This window comes from Pituophis catenifer, unplaced genomic scaffold, assembly GCF_029215685.1.
Source record: "Pituophis catenifer annectens isolate HBS135680 unplaced genomic scaffold, rPitCat1.0.hap2 SCAF_3, whole genome shotgun sequence".
NCBI lineage: Eukaryota > Metazoa > Chordata > Lepidosauria > Squamata > Colubridae > Pituophis > Pituophis catenifer.
Genome location: NW_027256883.1, coordinates 79,898,498 through 79,918,978, shown reverse-complemented (window position 1 = coordinate 79,918,978; position 20,481 = coordinate 79,898,498). Strand labels below are relative to the sequence as shown.

General features: G+C 37.2%; 1 protein-coding gene across 2 annotated transcripts in view; it reads right to left on the bottom strand.

Moving 5' to 3' along the window:
• CDH9 (cadherin 9) overlaps positions 1-20,481 on the bottom strand; it is a 129,642-nt gene that overhangs the window by 46,564 nt on the left and 62,597 nt on the right. Inside the window, exons 3-5 of one of the 2 annotated variants that reach the window (XM_070942574.1) lie at positions 14,021-14,140; positions 12,491-12,658; positions 353-540 (exon numbers count right to left, since the gene is read on the bottom strand). In XM_070942574.1, coding sequence (XP_070798675.1) covers positions 353-540; positions 12,491-12,658; positions 14,021-14,140 — 476 coding nt within the window. The remainder of the gene's footprint in view (positions 1-352; positions 541-12,490; positions 12,659-14,020; positions 14,141-20,481) is intronic. The other variant, XM_070942575.1, reaches the window with a different exon arrangement.

The window sequence follows — 20,481 nt, the reverse complement described above, 5'->3', positions numbered from 1 at the left end:
TGGCTGTGACGAGTTGGCCACAGCAAATTGTTATATACCCCTTGCAAAATTACCTTAACTTCTTTTACATGTTCAATAGAACTTTCACATTAATACTTCTAAAGTTACATGCCCACAAATTTCAATGCATCTGACAAGCAAGAACAGAAGGAAGGAAGGAAGGAAGGAAGGAAGGAAGGAAGGAAGGAAGGAAGGAAGGAAGGAAGGAAGGAAGGAAGGAAGGTTTGAAGCTTAACACCTGCTAGTTTCTCTGGAGTTGACCTTTCATGAAATCTGATCCATCCTCCAGCTGGAAAAGGAAATCTAAAACCTGAAGTGCCAAGTCCAATAAAAGACAAAGAGGAAAATAAACCTTTTTGACTGTTAAAATCCCTTCTTGTGTGTCCTTGTCAGTGATGATATCAAACATGTCAGATCCATCGCCGGCAGCAATGCTGTACTCAATTGCAGCATTTTCACCCACATCGGGGTCATTGGCTTTTATTCTGCCAAGTGAAGTTCCAAGCGGTGCAGACTCTAGAGAGCTAAACTGATATGTGCCTGGAAAATAATAATAATAATAAAAAATTAGAAGCATAAGTGTCTATGTGTGTATATATAGATGTGCACCTAGGTATTCAACTATATAAATGACTTTAAAAATTCAACAGAAACAAGTTGCTCAGCTTCTCACTGAGTACAAGAAAAATATAAAACCCAGCAAATTTGAACACAGAGCTAATACTGGAGAAATAAACATTATAAAAGAAAATAGAATGCTGATGGAATACAATCTTCTTTGATCTGTTACCTATAAGTTTTAGATTATAGGTGTAAACAGTAGATACTTAGCAGTACTAATGGCCCAATCCAGTGTCCCTGGAAAGTATACAGGTGTATCTATTGAAATATAATTTCTAAAGTCAATGTGTATTAATTTTTAAAGTTTATAACAGATTGCAAAGTAGTCAATCATGGGATAAAAATGTCAAAGCTAAAATTGAAATGACTCCAGAGGGTTGTTGAGGCACGACATCTGTTATAATTTTCAGAGCAAGTTTCAAAGAATTTTAATAAGACTGGCACATTTGGAGGGAGGGCATTTTGAGGGTAAAAATAGTATTCAACTCAATTGTATGCTGGCATCCTGCCAGCCCACAACCACTTGCTATAGCAATTAAATAATAAACAAATAAACAAGCGAATGACTGTATTGTAGACATTGTAACATTTAAAGAGCAAGCTGGACTGTCACGTTGAACACCTTAAAGAAAACTTGGTGGCATCTAGGTGAAGGTTCTTGAAAAACCAAGCGAGGTAAAATCTGGCTATTGATTAGTATACCATCAAGGTATACTAGGGCAAGGGGGCTAAAAAAAATATGGAAGAAGGTGGCAATGGTAATGTCAACTCTGAAGCTGGCCCGACTGAGACCATTTTTGAGGATTCAGTGTTGACACACTGGAGCTGAGGGATAGGGATGGGGGGGAATAGAGATAGCTGGGGTTTTGTAGCCAAGACAAAACAGTTTCTTTTGGGAACCAAGGATGTTCCAACACAGGTGGATGCGGAGAGAAGAAGTGATATTATCTAGCAACTGGCTTAGCAGCTAGATTGAATAATATGACTTATTGTTTGGGGGAAAGGGAAACTTTTACTTTTTAATTAGGTGAAAACTGCGAAAACTCTCAGAGTTGGTTTTCACCAGTCTGTGCCAATATGATCTCTCCAAATAAAACTGTTCTTTGAGGAATCTACCTGCCTCATAGTTCTGTTTGCTATGGGTATATTACTTAGAAAACTGACAGGTAAACCACTTCTGTATTATGAGCTATTATGGATTAACAGTGAAAACACTCAAGGTCCAAGTCTTCCCAAATTAATTATCTTTCTGTGAAACTCTAGAGTAAAGGAACTCTCTCCTCCTTGCTTTAGGAAGCTTTAAAAAACAAAACACCAATACTTACATTTCTTAATTCAGTTAAAAGGTTGGCTTACTTGTTGATATTGGCTATTGGGAGCTCTTGCTTATTTTCAATAGCTAATATTAATTACACACAAGAATGGAATAATTTTAACTGCACATTTTAACTGGATGACTAATTACTGTATATTGTAATATAGCATAATAGTATCATAAGGAAAGTATCTTGAGGCTACTTCTGGGTTGAAAGGTGATATTAAAAAAAATTAAGTGACTAACAAAAGCTATTTATAAATGAAGTTATTTATATCAGTGTGTTACATAGATTTATGTGGATGCTTTGCCAAATGTGACTACACAAAAGTTGGTGAATAGATAATACGGTAGCTACTTCTTAAACTAATAGGCTCATTTGAAGGAAGATTTTTCAAGATACCAACATAGAACCTGGACCCTTTTAGAAACTGATTACTTGCTTGCAATGTTGGGATAAAGGACTCTAAAGCTTGCATGGAAATTCATTACAGGTAGTCCTTAATTTATGACTGGTCACTTAACAAACGTTTGAAATTATAACAGAGTTAAGAACAGAGGTGGGTTTCAGCAGGTTCTGACCAGTTCTGGAAAACCAGTAGCGGAAATTTTGAGTAGTTCAGAGAATCGGTAGTAAAAATTCTGACTGGTCCCACCCCCATTTATTCTCTGCCCCCCAAGTCCCAGCTGATCAGGAAGAAATGGGTATTTTGCAGTTACCTTCCCCTGGAGTGGTGAGGGAATGGAGATTTTACAGTATTCTTCCCCTGCCACGCCCACCAAGACACGCCCACCAAGCCATGCCATGCCCACCAAGACACGCCCACAGAACCGGTAGTAAAAAATTTTGAAACCCACCATTGGTTAAAAACAAGTTACTTACGACCAATCCTCAAATTGTGACTGCTGTACCACCTGCAAGCTTACAATATCACACTTTGGGTGCTTGGCCACCAGCTCATATTTATGACAGGTTGCAGCATCCCATGGTCATGTGATTGTACTCTCCACCAAAAAACATCCATTTTATTATTTATTATGACCACATGATTCATTTTACATCCACATGATTTGCTTGACAACTGCATGATCACTGTAAAAATAGTTGTAAAATTGATTCCAGTCACATGGTGACTCAAATTTCCATCAAAATTCGGGTCTGAATTGTGGTTGTAAGTCAAGAACTACTTGTATCTGTGTCTCTCCTTATTTTTTTTATAAACAACCTGGAGACTTTGATCCACAATACAGACAGTAAACACTGCATTTGTTGTCATAGAAGAAAAATATTTCTGTTTTTTTTATTATATAACTCAATGATAAAGGATTTTGTTGAATCTTTTGGCATTTCTAAGCAGGATTTCGGAAGATTCTCTCTAAAACCTTTGAAAATTAGTGTAAACCATTCTCAGGTAGATGGATCAAAGGTCTGACTTTATATATCTTGATTATTATATCCTTTTCATTTAAGAAATTTTGTTAGCTAGACACTGGGGCTCCTTCTAAAACTGCAGCAAAAAAAAAAAGTATGTACTGCTTGGAAGTAACACCACAAGAGGCAATAAAGCTTATTTTATACCATAAGTATTACAAACTTATATAATTGATTATGGTGGCAAGAGCTGATGGAAGTTTAAATTCTTGGATTCCAGCTTGCCTATTTCTATTTTTGACAATTTCAGATATGGTGTTCAAAGTCAACAGAAGTAATAAATTGCTGTGTACTTTTCTGATTATTAAGAAGCTGTTGAACTGTCATAAAGGGCAGGTCCACGAGGAATTTATTGCACAAGTACTTGAGGCCTAAAGTTGTCTTTAGGGTTTGTCTTTAAAACATAGGAAAGACATTTAAAAGTCACCAAAGACTCTCTGTTCTCTTACCAAACAATTTACATTGATGCAATCAGGCAGAGACTTATTCTACGCATTAGGTGGAGGAGAGCAAAAGTCTGAAAAACTAAAGACTTTGCAGACTTTAATTATGCTACAAATATTTATTATTATTATTATCGGTCATCCATTATTTTAAATCTTTCCTCCCACACCATCCATAGAAACACTCACACAAATTTCCTTCCAATATCCTAAAGTCTAACTGATGGTTACAGGCTTGACTAATTAATTTTGTAGTGACATTCCAAGTTGTAAACGAATGTTCATTTGTACATTGAAATTGTTTTCTTGAAATAAGAGTCCCATCACCCACATGCAGCCAAAACTGCAGTAAGTTTGAATTCTATCATTTTAGTCTGCCACCACATTCTGTCTAATGTACAAGTCTTGCACCAACTTTATAAAAAAAAAGAAAAAGCTTATTCAGAAATAAGTCATACTGAGTGTAAACTGTCCCACAGTAAATACACACTGAATTACTGCCACTTATCAGATACAGCAGAATAATTTAATGAATGCTAAAAAAATAAATAGGAATCCTCGATCCGTATTTTTCTACATATATTTGCACCAGAAATTTAATTAAACTTGTGCTCGCATACTGAATGAATGACAGTTTAAACTATTGTAATCACCGTTCAGGTTTTTGAGTTTGAATTTCAATGGGCAAGGATTAAATTTAAACAGCCTTCAATCAATGTTGGCAAATACTGAACATGCTGTCTTCAAGAAAATCTGATGAAATGTTGATGCACCAAAAGACAGATTTTTGTTTTTTTAAAAGAAAAGTGACTCTGTTCTTCCCCTCTTCCCAAAATAAAATGAACAATTTATTCTAAATATTATGCATATTCTATAACAGCATTTAACAGGATAGTATGTATTTATTTAATAAATAAATTTGTATACCACCCATTTCACTGTTTAGGTTGACTCCAGGTCAGGGGTGAAATCCAGTAGGTTCTGACAGGTTCTGGAGAACCAGTAGTGGAAATTTTGACCAGTTTGGAGAATCAGTAGCGGAAATTTTGAGTAGTTCAGAAAACTGGCAATACCACTTCTGGCTGGCCCCAGAGTGGGTCGGGAATGGGGATTTTGCAGTATCCTTCCCCTGCCATGCCCACCAAGCCACACCCACAGAATTGGTAGTAAGATTTTTTGGATTTTACTACTGCTCTATGTGGATAATAATATAATAAAAATAGAGATATAAAAACCATTATAAATATAAATATATTATGTATGGGAAAAGAACTTTCCATAGGGTAATATTTCTCAACTTTAAGATATGTGGACTTCAATCTCACAATTCTCAGTGAGCATGCTGGCTGAGGAATTCTGGGAACTGAAGTCCAGACACCTTAAAGTTGACATGGTTGAGAAATACTGCTTTTGGAGGAGATTAAATTAGCATACAAGGTACCAATTACCAGTTTTCAGTACATCAGATATGCACTAGGAAAAAAAGTCTGTTGTCAGCATTTTTCTGTTACCGAAGCAAATGGCCTTTTTCCAAATAACCACATATATACATTGCTTCTGTTGTTCACTACAATTTTGCCAATTTCTGTTCACTTACAGTATACTTTTTGCAGCTGATAGATGCCAAAGGCATTTGTATGAAGATGCAGTCAGTTGCTTCGTAGGGGAGTGGGAGAGGGAACTATGATGTCTGTAACGATGTCACTTCACAAATGATGCAAATTCAAGTCATTTGTATCATGGCATCATGTCACATCTATCAGACTATCAAAATGAAAGTTCATTTTTTTTCTTCAATCATCAAGGTAATTGGTTTGGATGGAGCCAGACATTATGGTTGCTATATTGTGGTTTATGATTTAGCATTTTGTGAAATTCCAGCCAATTATCTTTATTCAATAAACCATCATTAAGCATACTGTGACTCAAGAGTGATGGGTAATCCCAGCCATTTTCTGTGATATACACATCCATATAAATTATCATAATACAATAAAGAAGAAATCATGGTCATTAAGCTCTGGTGTGGTATGATTTAATTTAGCAACCACTATAGTTTGCTAAGTATAATTTACTATGTTTGTTCTCTTTGGGTACTTGTTCCCTTGGACAGACTGAACAAAAATGTTTTAAGAGAAAAGGGTAAGGAGATATTCATATTGTTGAACTGAACTTTTCTTCTGATTCTCTTCTGTATTTATTTTATTTTAAGTTAAACTTGTTCTAATCCTCTTGAAAATAAGGAATTAGATAATTTGGATACGTGTTTTGTCATTTTTCCTCCATATCTATGAAATCTTTTCACTGCTGAGCTAAAATTCTTTCAGCAATTAAAACGTTTGATAGAAATGGAGAAAAAGCATGATGAAAATAATCTGCAAACACAAAAATATGCCTGGCTTATTTTCCAAGTTAACTTTGCAGGTAGACTACTCAAAAATCATAATAAGGTCAACTATAGCCCATCAGACAGGTTCTTGAATTTCTTAGTGTAATATCTGAAGTGGTTTATATGTGAATAAGTGGTGGGGAAGTTCCCATATTTCATCTGCTTCCAGATGGAAATAAATAGGAGGGGGGAGAAGCTTGGTGGCAGTGATTGACTCATTTTAGGTATCATTTTAGGTATTTTGTACTGCTGAAATAAGATTTTGAGAGTAATAAGCACACAAAAATCTGACCTATAGAATCAAACCATTTAGTTTAGTAACACTGAAATTAACTGGCAAAATAGTATATAGCAGGAGTCTGGATATATTGGATATACTAGGAACTGCATGATAATCCTCTCCAGATAACATATTTTCCTATTGTGTGGGAAATAAATTCTATAATTGCTGACAGTCCATTATCTGCCACTAACATTCTGACTCTTATTTCAAGGTCAGCAACTCTTAAGTCTGTGATGGCGAACTTATGGCACACATGCCACCATATTGGTGAGCACGTGAGCTCAGCTCTGGCACGCATGCGCGCGCCAGCCAGCTGGTTTTCAGGCCTTCTGAGCCCACCAGAAGTAGGGAAAAAGGCTGTTTCCTGCCTCCAGAGGACCTGGGGAGTGGGGAAGGCTCATTTTTCGCTTTCCCCAGGCTCCCGAGGCTTTCTAGGTGGGACCAGAAGTTGGAAAATTTGCCATTTCTGGCCTCTGGAGGGCCTCCAGGGGGTGGGGAAGGCCGTTTTCACCTTTCCCAGGCTCCTAGAAAGGCTCTGGAGCCTGGGGAGGGCGAAAAAAATGGGCCTTCCGGTCCCACCAGAAGTTGACAAATGGGTCGTTTCTGGCCTCCAGAGGGCATCCAGGGGGGTGGGGAAGCCTGTTTTTACCCTCCCCAGGCTCCTAGAGAGGCTCTGGAGCCTGGGGAGAGCAAAAAATGGGCCTACCGTGCCATCAGATGCCAAAAGCAGGGTGAGCGTGTGGGGGTTGCGCGCGCATGCATGGGGCACATAAAATTATGAGTGTGGGCACGCACATGTGCAAGCCGTCCCCACACTCCCCTCACTTTTGGTGTGCAATGGCAAAAAGATTAGCCATCACTGTCCTAAGTGATTCCAAACCAATGTCTAATATCTAAAATAATCACTGGCCATGTCTTCTGTTGGTGGAAAAATTAGTTTTGGGAGAAGTATGTGTGTCTATCCAATTTTGAAATATCAACCTATATAAATAGGATGATTAGGGAATAGAAGCATTTTCAGAATGGCTCCAATCCAAACTGAGGCAGGGAGCCCAGACAATCCAGGTTCATAACTAGCCAACAATCAAGGCTTGAAGAAAGAGAGAAAAGGACTTGCCAAATCAGGATGCATTTATTAATTGTGTTCCCACATTGCTTAGACAGTCACAGGTATATTGATACAGTCATCAGTTAATAAGCCAGGATAAATTTTAAGTGGCAAGAACAACACTATAATTATCAGATCAAAACGCAAAGCCACATTATGTTGTTTTTGCGTAAACAGAAAAGCTTGGAATGTAACTTTGGCAACCTGAGAGTCACAGTTAATGTAAAATGACATAATATGCTTTCAGGGATTTTTTTTTTAACTACTACCTAGGTGGAATATACAAAAATAATGATACCAACCATTTTTTCTGCTCTATTTTTTTTTTCTTGTAATATTTTATTGGTTAAGAGATAAACAGAATATTATACACTGCATAGGCTTATTTATTTGGGCAATTAGTCTTTTTTGGGAAAGCCAATATAAAACAAGAATGGGCAGAAGGAAGCTATGTTTAATAAAGCCATAAAAATAATGGATTCAAAGGTTCAATTTGAAAATGATTTGATCAAATTACCTGCAAAACATACAGTATATTTAAATCCAATAATGGATCGGTATTTTTGGGTTGAATTGCCAAATCAGCTTGATGTGTTCTCAACTATCACATGTTGAGTCATGTGATCAGACTCAAATTGGTATCAGAAAATTGGTATATTTTGACCATATTCACATACACTTGAGAGAGGGGGAGGAGGAAGGGGGAAGAGAGGAAGAGATTATTGAATCAAGGTTGATTTGACTAATTGAGTGAATCTGACTGATTTGAATATAGTTGTGGACGTTTTGTATACGCTAATGTTTAATTCCTCACCCACCACACTTCTTATCCTCCAATTTATTCTCACACAAGCCATTATTTTTCATCTAGGGCAGAGGTGGTAATTAAAACAAAGTGGTATTTAAAAACAAGGAGTGATTTCAACTACATTATAGTTATCTGACTCTTGATGTAGATGTTCTGATTCATGACAGTGTGAAATTAAGTTATGTACTTCCTCAAAAAAACCAAAACCAAAAATTTGTTTCTATCTTTGCAGGCCCCAGAATTCTGTTTGACAGATTGATATGATGTTACATATGGAATCTTGAGAATTTCTGGCCTTAGTTGTCTTCAGAAATACCTCATGCCATTTAATGCATGAACATTTAGTTAAGGCAATTTTATCCGGGCTGCAAAAGTCCAGATAGTGATAAAAAGGCAGTAATCATTTTCTCTTTCTCTTTGCTCCCATCTAGTAGTTCTCTTGACTATTTGCAGCCCAGATATGGTAGCCTTAAGTGACGGGATTCAATATTTCTTAATATTATGTTAATTTTACAGTACAGTTGTTTTTATTTATTTGTTGACGAATTGCAAATACATTAGAGCAGATGATAATTAAAATACCTTATTTTGAAGAAGGTTTACTATATGGCCTTGCTTGCTTTTGTCCACATAAGTTCTTTAGAAAATAATAAGAGCAGAAAAATCATTACCAAACACTTCTTCTTCCATTATGATGCTTTCATTCTCATTATGATATTGCTACCAAGTAGCTTATATTTTACAGCATATCACCTTACTCTGAGTTCAGCAGCTTGTTTGATTGATTATCCTATCATATCCCTGCATCTTAAGTAGACCTCTTACCCAAGTGATGAATGAAAATCAATACACATATTACACAAGTGTTTTAAAAAAATGAACTCAGGCTAGAATTAGTGGACAGAATGTTCCGCAGTATGTGGCATTTTGAAATCACATTGCTATGCAGCCTGTCCTATAGCTCAACTGCAGTAATTTTGACCTTGTTTCTAGGTACAGGAACCTATACATGAAGCAATGTAACCTCTTATGCTTTGCAAGGCTATAGTATCTTGGAACGAAGGAAGATGCATATTATTGTGAAAACCATGATTGTAAAAATAACTACAAAAAAGGGTTGGCTTTCCCAAAATTGTTTTCTATGGAAAATCCTGTAAACATATAGAAAACCAACCCTTTTGATTTTTTTTTAAAGAGTGGAAAATTAGATGGTAAACAATAATGAATCAGCATAGGAATTCATAGCACTTGATCAGTAATCCAGAAAAATAGATTACATTGGGTGGAGAAGTTTTGTGTCCCTTCTCTGTTGGACACAGGCACAGGCTGTGGTGATGAGTCTGTGTTGTCTGCATCTCAAACTGAAGCACAAATGGTCCTGTAGTCTGCAATTTCTTCTGGAAATCCATTCATTTCCATTCAAAGGATGTTCATCTCAAAGTTCATAGCTAAATGTCTATGGAGATTCTCAGTTATCCAGGTCATAGTTGTCCCAAAGGAATAAGCATAGATTTCCAGGAAAAACTGCATACTTCAGTTTGAAATGTAGACAACACAGACTCATCCCCACAGCCTGCACATGTGAAGGAAGACAGGATGGATATATCCTGCAGAAAGCACAACTCCACAATTCAGTCCTTTCAGCAGTTCCAAGAAGGCTCCACACCCATTTGCACTACTCAGGTTACCCCGAGGATACAGACAAATCTCCAAGTGGCCTCAACAACTCTAAAAGAATGCAAATGACCAAGTGTCTGCAAGGAATATAAATCCTTCCATTCCCACCATCCAGTCAGAGTTGAAGAATCTTCTTGGATGGGAAGCGAAAAACAAGAAAATCCAGTTGCCTCTTGAAAAAGCACCTTTCATTCAGATGCTTTTATTATTAGTGAACATGTTTTCATCAAAATTATTGCAACTCTTATATTTCTGGATTGACTTTATTTTATTATTATTGAACATGGTGCCATCAAAATTAATGTAATTTTGTTGAATTGTCCCAAACCAAGTTTAATTCTGCTGAGTTGGCCATGGCAAGTTGGCCATGGTTAGTTATCCCATTCCAGCCTCAGTCACCTCATTGGATTGGTCCAGCTGTCATCTAACTCCACATTAGTGATTTTATTCTCCAGAAAAACTCAAGAACTGTGCCTGCTTCCAAAATCATGCCTGCTTCTGGGATTGTTGTGACCAAGGCCCAAGTAGTGATTACCAAACACAATTCAGTCCTCAACAAACTTATTTTATTAAAAACAGCTGAGAATTAATTCATTCTCAGCTTAGTCCAAAACAAAATTCTTAATAACCAGTCCATCGGCCTTATCACCAACCTTTAATGTTTTTGGCAACCTGCCAAAGGCTTTTCTTGGCAAAACCCCCACAAAGTTCAAGAGACGCTGACAAGAAGTACGGGAATCAACATTGCTTTTCTACAAAGAACCCAATGGCTCGTTGCTGCTCGTTTAAGCCTTATGGGAGTGGCCAATCATCTTCTGGCCTTACTCCCAAGTTGTCCTTTTTTCTTCAGCTGCTCTTGCCTTCTGGTAGCTCTTCGCATGTGTGCACTAGGAACAGGCTCCTCTTGTTCCTCTGCCTCTCTGCTGCCCACCTCTGGAGGCTCCGGAGTCAGCGCATCACTCCCAGATGGACCTGGCCCATGTCTGCCTCTGATGCAAAGCCCTCGTCTGGGCCTTCCCCTGACTCCAGGACTGGCCCATTGTCCTCCCCCCTCCTCACTGTCCAACTCCGCTGCCAGGTCTGCAGGCTGCTGGCGGACCACAACAGGGATGCTACCACATGGTTTCTATATAGGAAAGCTGAGCAGTGCTTTGGATGCTTCCCCTTGAGAAAGGTGATATTCAATAAACATCAGTGGAGTGAAGCAAGATGTGGGGGAGGTCCAAGTGTGTGAGACCCAGTGGAGTGGGAAACAATGTGAGGAGTGTTTTAGAGGATTGGGAAGATCCTGTTAGCCATGCATGAGCTGGGTAGGTCTGCAGAGTGGGCCTGTGCCAGGCCTCCTGGGGCCTTCCCCACCCCATGATACCCTGTGTTCCAAGTAATAACCTCAATGTGGAAATCTAAATGTAGGCACCTGACTTAATAACTGCCATGACTTACAGCCATAATTCTGGGCTCAATTTAGGTCATAAATTGAGGGCTACCTGTAGTCTATTATTATTGAAACCTGTGGAATATAAGTGATACTTTGCATCATTCATAATTATACAAGTTTCTTTGATGCAGCAAACAGGAAAGGACAACACATTGTTGTCCCATTCATTCATGAGTCTACTGTCATGAATGAATGGGTATGAATGAGTATGAGTATGTAGAGTACTCTACATACCCTATATGATACTATGATTAGTTGACTGCCTATATTTAGTTTTGGTTATTTAGCACATGAATTTATATTCATTGAGCCTGTGATAAGAATGGATGATGAACTAGAAAAAAGATTATAATTTTTGGTGAGGTTAATTGTGTTGGTTGTTCCTTGATTACTTTTAATTTTTCTAGCTTTTATAAGTGGCAGTTTCAGATACACTGTTACCCCTAACTCTTCTGGAAAGTGGAGATGATTTTCTAACATCATCACTTCTAACACCCATTCTGCTTGATTAATTCATGAAACTGTCTAATTAATTGGGGCCCTTGAGGTACAAAATGGGTTGGAAGATATTTAAAACATCAAGCACAATTGCATAAAGACTTTTTGGTACCTGAGAAAATAGGAACATTTCCCTTCCATTTCAGGTCACTAATAGAGAAAATCTCAAACAGGCATAACCAAGTGGAGCTGAGAACTCATCTCTATTTTATAGCACTCACTACACTAACAAGTAGAACATGTTACAAGTAGAAAAGATTATTGTGTTCTAAGCATTCCTAGTTGTTCAGTCTCTTATGACTAAAATACCCCAATTTGAAAGCTTTAGTTTAAAGCAAGATTTTTTTAGACATATACACAAATTAATTCTGCTATGACTTTAAATAGTTACAGTATCAATTCACTTGCAATGCTGTCACAGATGGTGAATGAATATAGAGACTTTTTGAAGATAACAGAATTATTAAATATCTCATACTCTGAGGGAATCGAGGTGGATTGTCATTGACATCAGTCAGGGTGATGTTCACTGTGGTAGTTCCTGATAATCCACCCATCTGGCCTCCCATATCCTTGGCTTGGATGACCACTTGGTACTGTTCTCGATTTTCTCGGCTCATATCTGGCAAAGCAGTCTTGATTATACCTTGTGGGGGAAAATAGAGAATAGAGGCAAAAGAAAATATGAAAAAGAGTATTAAAGTGAATTTATCCAGCTTAATATTACAGTGAGGAAAAAACAGAGGAATCCTATTTAGCCTGACATTAAAATCAATGTAATTATCTTTCTAGCAAAACAGAAAACAGGCTAAAATGGCTACATATGTTAGAATAAAAGGGGTGCTTGTGTGTGAAAGAGACAGTAAGTAAGAGAGATAAGTGGGGGGGGAGAGAGAGAGATTTTAAAGCAAATCTTAGAGGACATAATCTAAGCATTTACAATCTTCTCCAAAATCCCAGAGGAGCATGATTTATATATAAAAACACTTTTTAAATCAATCCTCTACATAAATATTAAGCTATCACATGAGAAAAGAGAACTATTCTAATGTACTATATATTACATAGAGGAGAGGAAATGTGTCAATAACCATTTGCAAACTGTAATGGCACAATTCAATTTATCAATTTATCATTGTACTGTTGTCCTTGTTGCATGCGAACAATTCCTTCTAGATCACTGTTAATTTTCAGGGTGAAAATAAAACATGGGACCTGAGACGATAAGGAAAGAGACCACATGTTTATCCACCTAGTTCTACCCTTCTCCCCATTATCTTTTTCATTATTTTTATGCTGACTCAGCAATGCACAAATGTGAAAGCCAAGATTGCTATTACTCAAACTTCTCTTACTTTGTTTCCACAAAACATCGTTATATATAAAGCAGTTTTATATTTTTAAGTGACCTGGCTCAGAACTGGGTTATGTGGAGGCTGAAGACTTTATCTTGTTTTGTTTTGGTCTTTTGTGGCACATTAGCTATTCCAAAATGTCCTGCAACTCACACAACTTAATTCAACCAGCAGCTGTAGCTTCACATTCACCATGCTCATGTAAACTATTTGCAAATTATGCCAGAGGACCAAGTTGATGGATCAGCTGCTCTCCTGTAGTTCATGGAAAGTTTTCAGTTTGGCTTATCTAAGAGATGATTTCCACAGCCAGTTAAACAGGCTGATAAGGCTGGCATTTGCTGAAGTCTCAAAGTTGACAAACTATTGTTCCAGAAAAAACACCATGAAAAAAATTTCAGTTTGCTTACCTCTATCCCCAAGCTAAGAAGAGACACTAACAATTTTTTGCCCAACAATATTCCACCCCATAACTTGAAATTAACAGTCAACATTCCAGCTGAACAAGCACATATAACAGTATTTGAATAAATCATTTGAAACAAAAGGTGCAAAAGACTGAAAAACCCATTAAAGCTGTCAGTTCCTATACATCACTGGAACAATGCAAAACTCAGGTAACCCGAACAAAGCAAGTCAATGGATATTCTAACCTGTGTCTGGATCCACTGAGAAATATGGCTGACCCTGGAGGATGCTATATACAATTTTGGCACTGTTGCCATAGTTAGAGTCATCAGCATCAGTCGCTGTTACTTGAATAACAGAAGTGCCTGAATAACAACAAGAAGGGAAAAAAATGAAATTAAAGGAAAAAGTTATGTTGATATAAAGCCATTGGAAGAATGACATTATTTATACTTTAATATAAATAAGTAACTGGATCCTCTGTCCGTCCATCCATCCATCCATCCATCCATCCATCCATCCATCCACCCACCCACCCACCCACCCACCCACCTACCTACCTACCTACCTACCTACCTACCTACCTACCTACCTACCTATCAGATAGATGGTTTTGATTCAGAGTGTGTTCAAGATCTAGCTGAAGGCCCAATAGCAATTATGATATGTTGTCACACAAAAAACAATTTGGAAGGAATTGATACAGAGCCTCTGTCTGAATCAAGACCAAGTTCCGGACTGAAGACTAAGTTCTAATTGTAGTTGTTTTCCTTCAATATTAAGCGGCTGCTTTAAGAATCTGTTTTCAAAAAGTGTGGCTAATAAAATACATAATTTATGTAGCAATATGTTTAAAACAATCTCTTTGAAACTATTTGGGCACATAACATTTAACCATTTATGGAAATCATGATGAGAAAATGGAAAATTGATATTAGCTATGGCATTGTTTAAAAAAGTGAATTTATTTACACATTTGATTGGAAAGACATGTCCAAACCATTAGATGGCTTTAAGAAAGTTCTGCACCTAACTTGGTTACAGACCAAGAAACTTTGCAATATAAGGTTAAAAAAATATAACATAGAACAATTCTCCCACTTTCATATGAAGCAGATTGGAGATCTTTATTTCAACAATGGACAACATTTTCCTCACAGCTGAAAACAGAAGCTAGTTTAAAGGTTGTAGCTAGGTTAGGTGATATCTACAACCATCCAGAAGAGATTGCAGTAAAAATGACCAAAGGTATATAGCAAATGTTTTCAGGCACTAAACTTAGAGACAATTCACTTTTAAAGATGTTGCTAATTTTATACACCCATTTATTGGGCACAAAGGAGGAATGTTGGGCATCATTCCTAACTCAGTTGGAATATGGCTTAATTATGACTGTCTGCAGTTTCAGGAAAATAATCAACATTGTCATCAACTGCCAGGTATTTTGAATTAATTGAAGAATGATGTAGTTCTTATGAATAAATATTTAGTAATGTTGTAACATATATATATGATATCTGATTACAGCTAAATAGCTTGAAATAGATCTATACTAGTCTCCCTTTATTTCTTTATCAGAAAAATATAAATTTAGTATAAAAATGGTTGGTCGTGAATGTGACTACTTGAGGGCTCCTGGATTGGAGCTGAAAGGTGAAAGGGAGCAGTTTGCTTCCTCCCGCATGTTGGCGTAGACAAGGTGCCTCAATAGAAAAACACTTAATCTCTCCCCTGGGTCAAGCTGATGAAGAGAGGAGAACTTGTGGCTCAGAGATTAATACAACTGCCTAATATGCAGGCAGTCCAAGTTCGAATCCAAGTAAGGGTATGGCTAGCTGATGAGAGCTAAATAGCTTGAAATAGATCTATACTAGTCTCCCTTTATTGCTTTATCAGTGAAATATAAATTTGGTATACATACATACATACATACATATATTCTTATATGTCTATCAGCCACCATTAGTACCCTAGAGATGGAATGAGAGGATACAACTGAAAAGTTATTTTGTATTCCACAATAACAATGTAAAAAACCAATTAAACATTAATAGAAGCAACTAATAAAAACAACAGGAATTAAACCAATCTTATATTAAAAGTCATTCAAAGCCAAGTGAAGCAAAGAAATGCTTTTTGCTGCTTGCATAAATATCATTATGGATGAAGCTACTTTAAACTCCCTTGAGAGAGAATGGCATAATTGAGTTTCAGCTTCAGAAAAGAGTAAAACCACTGACCTAAAGTGGAGTATCCCAAATGAGTTGAGATATGCAATTAAACTTGTCTGAATTGGCCTGGAGAAGGCTTTCCCCCCCCCATAACCACAAAATGGACCCCTGAATATATTTAGTATGAGCTATTGTCATTTTCTTATGAGAACATTAGTAATATTTTAGTATAGAAAAAATGAACAAAGTGGTGTTCAGATAAATTCCAAACCTGTTATTTCTGTGGGGGAGCTAAAGAAAAGCAAATCCCAATATCACACACTATTTAGCAAACAATTGATAACAGATTAACAGAGGTGCAGAGCTTGTAGGTTATCTATAGTCCAACCCCCTGCTGAAGCAGGAAATCCTATATCTGTCTCTACCTAGGATCAAACTCACAGCCTCCTGATTGTGAGGCACGAGCTCCACCTCTAGGCCACTGCAGTCGTCAACTGACTTTATTTAAAGTGTAATTCTTCTGATGGTTCTATGGCTTGAGTAATTAGAGTATGAAATGATGATTCTGGAATTGATGGCACACAGAAGTACCTAACATTATGGGTTACCCATTCTTTTAAGCCAAACGGCACCACTTCAACTTATTGTGTTTCCCAAGAAATATTCACACTGCATTTTTTCTTCTGAATATCAAAGTTTATGGTTGAACGAAGAAGCATATATTAGAGTTGTTTAAAGTACAGAAATAGTTTGCATCTGGTACATTAAAACTGAAACCATCAGAGACAGTTACACAAAACAAGAAGGATCTGGAGGAAATTATTATAAATTGAACTAATTTACATGGAAAACATATATGGTACCTTAGGAGATTACTACTGTACATGCAAAACTTTAAATGTCAGGCATAGTTGTAAATAATAAATAAAGGTTGTGAAGTATAAACACACACAGGTATATAATAATTATAGTCCATTTGAATACAAAGCAAAAAAAAGAGTCTTGAGTGTTAACAAGGTTGATACTTTATGGTACAAAGCTATTGCAGAATCTAGTTGTCTTGCTTTGGATACCATGAAGGTAACAAAGAAAACCAGTCATGGAAAGGCTGTGTAGTAGTGTTCCTGACAATACCATGGGCCCTGGTCAAGCTATGTCCTAGATAAAAGGAAATGAACTTCCAATAATCTTTTATGCCATCCTCACCACTCTCTGCACAGCCTTCCTGTCTGAAACAGTAAGACTTCCAAACCGCACAGTAACACAATATGACAGGATGCTTTCAATAGTCCTTCTATAGAAGGTGATAATGACAGGGGAAGGAAGATGTGCTCTTCTCATATAAATTATTACCATAATTAACCCTCTTAATTTTTCTACCAACATTTATTGCATACTTGGTGACTGACACCTCTAAAGTGTCAATAGTCTGCAGTGAAAAACAATTTATTTGAAGTGATATGGAAGTCTCAGAACTCTCAGTAATACCAATTTTTTAATTGCTCAATCACATATGCAAGCTACCCCATAACACAACACCTATTAAATAGCAATCATGTGCATGTAAGCCTAACATTATTCAGTAATGCATGATGCTTTGTATCCACAGATACTACTGACAAATCAAAAACCAATCAGATGAGTCCACATAGACATTGTTTTTTAGTTTCAAGCATTGGCAATCTTATATATAAGTTGGTGTAGTGATTAAGACATCAGACAAGAAACAGGAGAGTTCTAGTTCCATTTTAAACAAAAAGCTAGCAATGTCCTTGGGCTATTCACTATGTCTCAGCCCTAGGAAGGAGAAAATGACAAACCACGTTTGAAATCTTCACAAGAAAAGTGCAGGTACTGTCTAGGCAGTTCCAGGGGTCAACAATGACTAATGTCAGGGTTCCAAGTAACATACCTAAAGGTAAAAGATGGCTTCCAAGTGTGACAACTATATCATAATCTCTGTTTTTTTATCTGACTCTAGCTATCATTTTTTGCTTCTTATTTGTCCAAACACCAACTTTACCATGATCATTTCTATTTTAATTCTGATGCTATTTGTACTAAAGCTATATTTTCATTGCAGCCACGTTTGTAGTTGAGATTGTAATTTAATCTAACGTCAACAAACTTCAAGCCCAAATTTCATGTCACGTGTTCCTTTTCCATTAGTGGTTTATGATAATGGTAATGATGAAGTCAAATGGTAATTTTATAATTTAATACCATTTATCATTTACTTAAAATGATAAACTCTAATACATATGACCTGTGTTGATAGCTACTCAGGATTCAACCACTAACGAGGACTAATTTAGGATGCTTTCCACAAAATAAAATATAATAGCAGATATGTCCTACATTCCTTAGACATCAGGTTTGATTTTCACTTTGTTTTCTTATGTTTTTAAAATGTTAAAATCAACATAACATAATTTTGCACTTGGGTGTTCTGCCCCAGGTCTGGATTTCCGAGAATATTGACACACACCAATGGTCCTTATCAAATTTATTAAGTAGCAAGAATAAACAAGACCGGCAAAGGTTGGCAACCAGCCCAGAAAACAAGATATGATAAACCAAAATACTCTGATAATAAATAAATGGAGTTGTTTCCAGCAAGAAAACACTAGCTGTGTGCGACTTAAATAGGCTAAGGGAGTGGCCAATTATCCTCAAGCCCTACTCTCAAGTAGACCTCCTCCTCCTAAGTAGCCACTCCTGCCTTTTGGCAGCCCTGCGTGCTCGAGCATTGAGGAGAGGTTCCTCCACTTCGCCCTCTCCTTTTGAAGGAACCTCTGGAGGTTCTGAAGGCCCTGGCTGAGTCTCTGCCTCTGGCACCACATCCTCTTCAGCCTCCTCATTGTCCGATGTGAGTGCTGGCTGCAAGGCTGCTGGCGTGACACCACACCAGCCTCCTCTTCGTTGGGATCAGCCACGATCTGTGCAGGCCACTGGTGGGCCACAACATTGAGTTGGATTTAGAGCAGTGGTGAAATTCAAATTTTTTTACTACCAATTCTGTGGGTGTGGCTTGGTGGGTGTGGTGTGGCTTGGTGGGCTTGGCAAGGGAAGGATATTGCAAAATCTCCATTCCCACCCCACTCCAGGGGAAGGATACTGAAAAATCCCCATTCCATCCTCACTCCTGGGGGAAGGATATTGCAAAATCTCCATTCCCACCCCACTCTGGGACCAGCCACAGGTGGTATTTGCTGGTTCTCTGCACTACTCAAAATTTCCGCTATTGGTTCTCCAGAACCTGTCAGAACCTGCTGGATTTCATCCCTGATTTAGAGGGGATACAAAGAAACAATTTTAGGAGACTAGCTTTTGCTGTGGTCTGAATTCCGTGATAGAGTTTGGGTCCAAAAAAATCCTCAAATTCCACTGTGGCCTGTATTAACAGTGAAAATTATAATAGTGTTGACATTTATTTATGCCAGTGCCACTTTTCCTTTCAGTATGAAGGTACTGTCATGCAAAGTTGTCTATAATTCATTTTTTTTTTTTAATGAAGTAAGTACCTCAGTTACAAAAAGTGAGAGATTTTTGCAGTTTCTTTCCATTTTGGGTTGTGGAGATATATACCCCTGCCCTCCTCACAACTATGCTGTAAATTTCTTTTTAGTTTTCTGTGAGCAGATTTCATCTCTCCCTGAGGAGATTAAAGATAATTCCTTTGGATGGAAAGTTCCCTAGGCAGACAATGAGGTGGACTACTTTAATTTTCTCATCTTGGTGAGGTCATTTCAAGATGGAGTGCAAGGTCTTTTCTACATGTTGTCAGTGGAAAAATTACTGCAACTTCCAGAGGATATTGTAAGAGAAGAAACATTTCTTTCCCTCAACAAAATTCATAATGCTGTTAACCTCCATCATATCCTTCTAGGTTTCTTTTCCCCAAAGAGAATGGCATAGGAATGGTGTTCCAATTAAGTTGCAATAGCAATATCATGTATTTAAATTCTATTCTGGTATAATAATCTATGTGGAGGCCAAAACATATTGAGTGACTGTGACCCAAATGGCAGCATTTCAAATTTAAGCTTTAAAATAGTCATCTTCCTTCTACCTTCCTAGGATCCACCTGTTGATTTTAAAGAAGTAACTGCAGTTCTGAATTTCTTGTCTCTTTTTACAATATTACCCACAAAGAATCCATAATGATCATTACTTATTTTGAGCTTGTAACAAAGTACAAAGTCAAACTAAAATATTGGACTTCAAGACAGCTGATTTCAATAAATTTAGAGAGAATTTGAGAAGGATTCCATGGATGAGAATCCTTAGGGAAAACAACCTAAGAAGCTTGGGAAATTTTGAAAAGTGAGATTATAAAAGCCCAGTCTGGCAAAATTACAATGAAGAAGAAAAATAAGAGATGTTAAAAGAAATTAGCATGGCTGCACAGAGAACTCTCTGATAAATTTAAACACAAAAGGGGCATGTATAAAAAGTGGAAAGAGGAGCACATAACTAAGGAAGAACATCAGCAAATAGCCTGAACCTGCAAAGATGAAGTTAGGAAAGCTAAG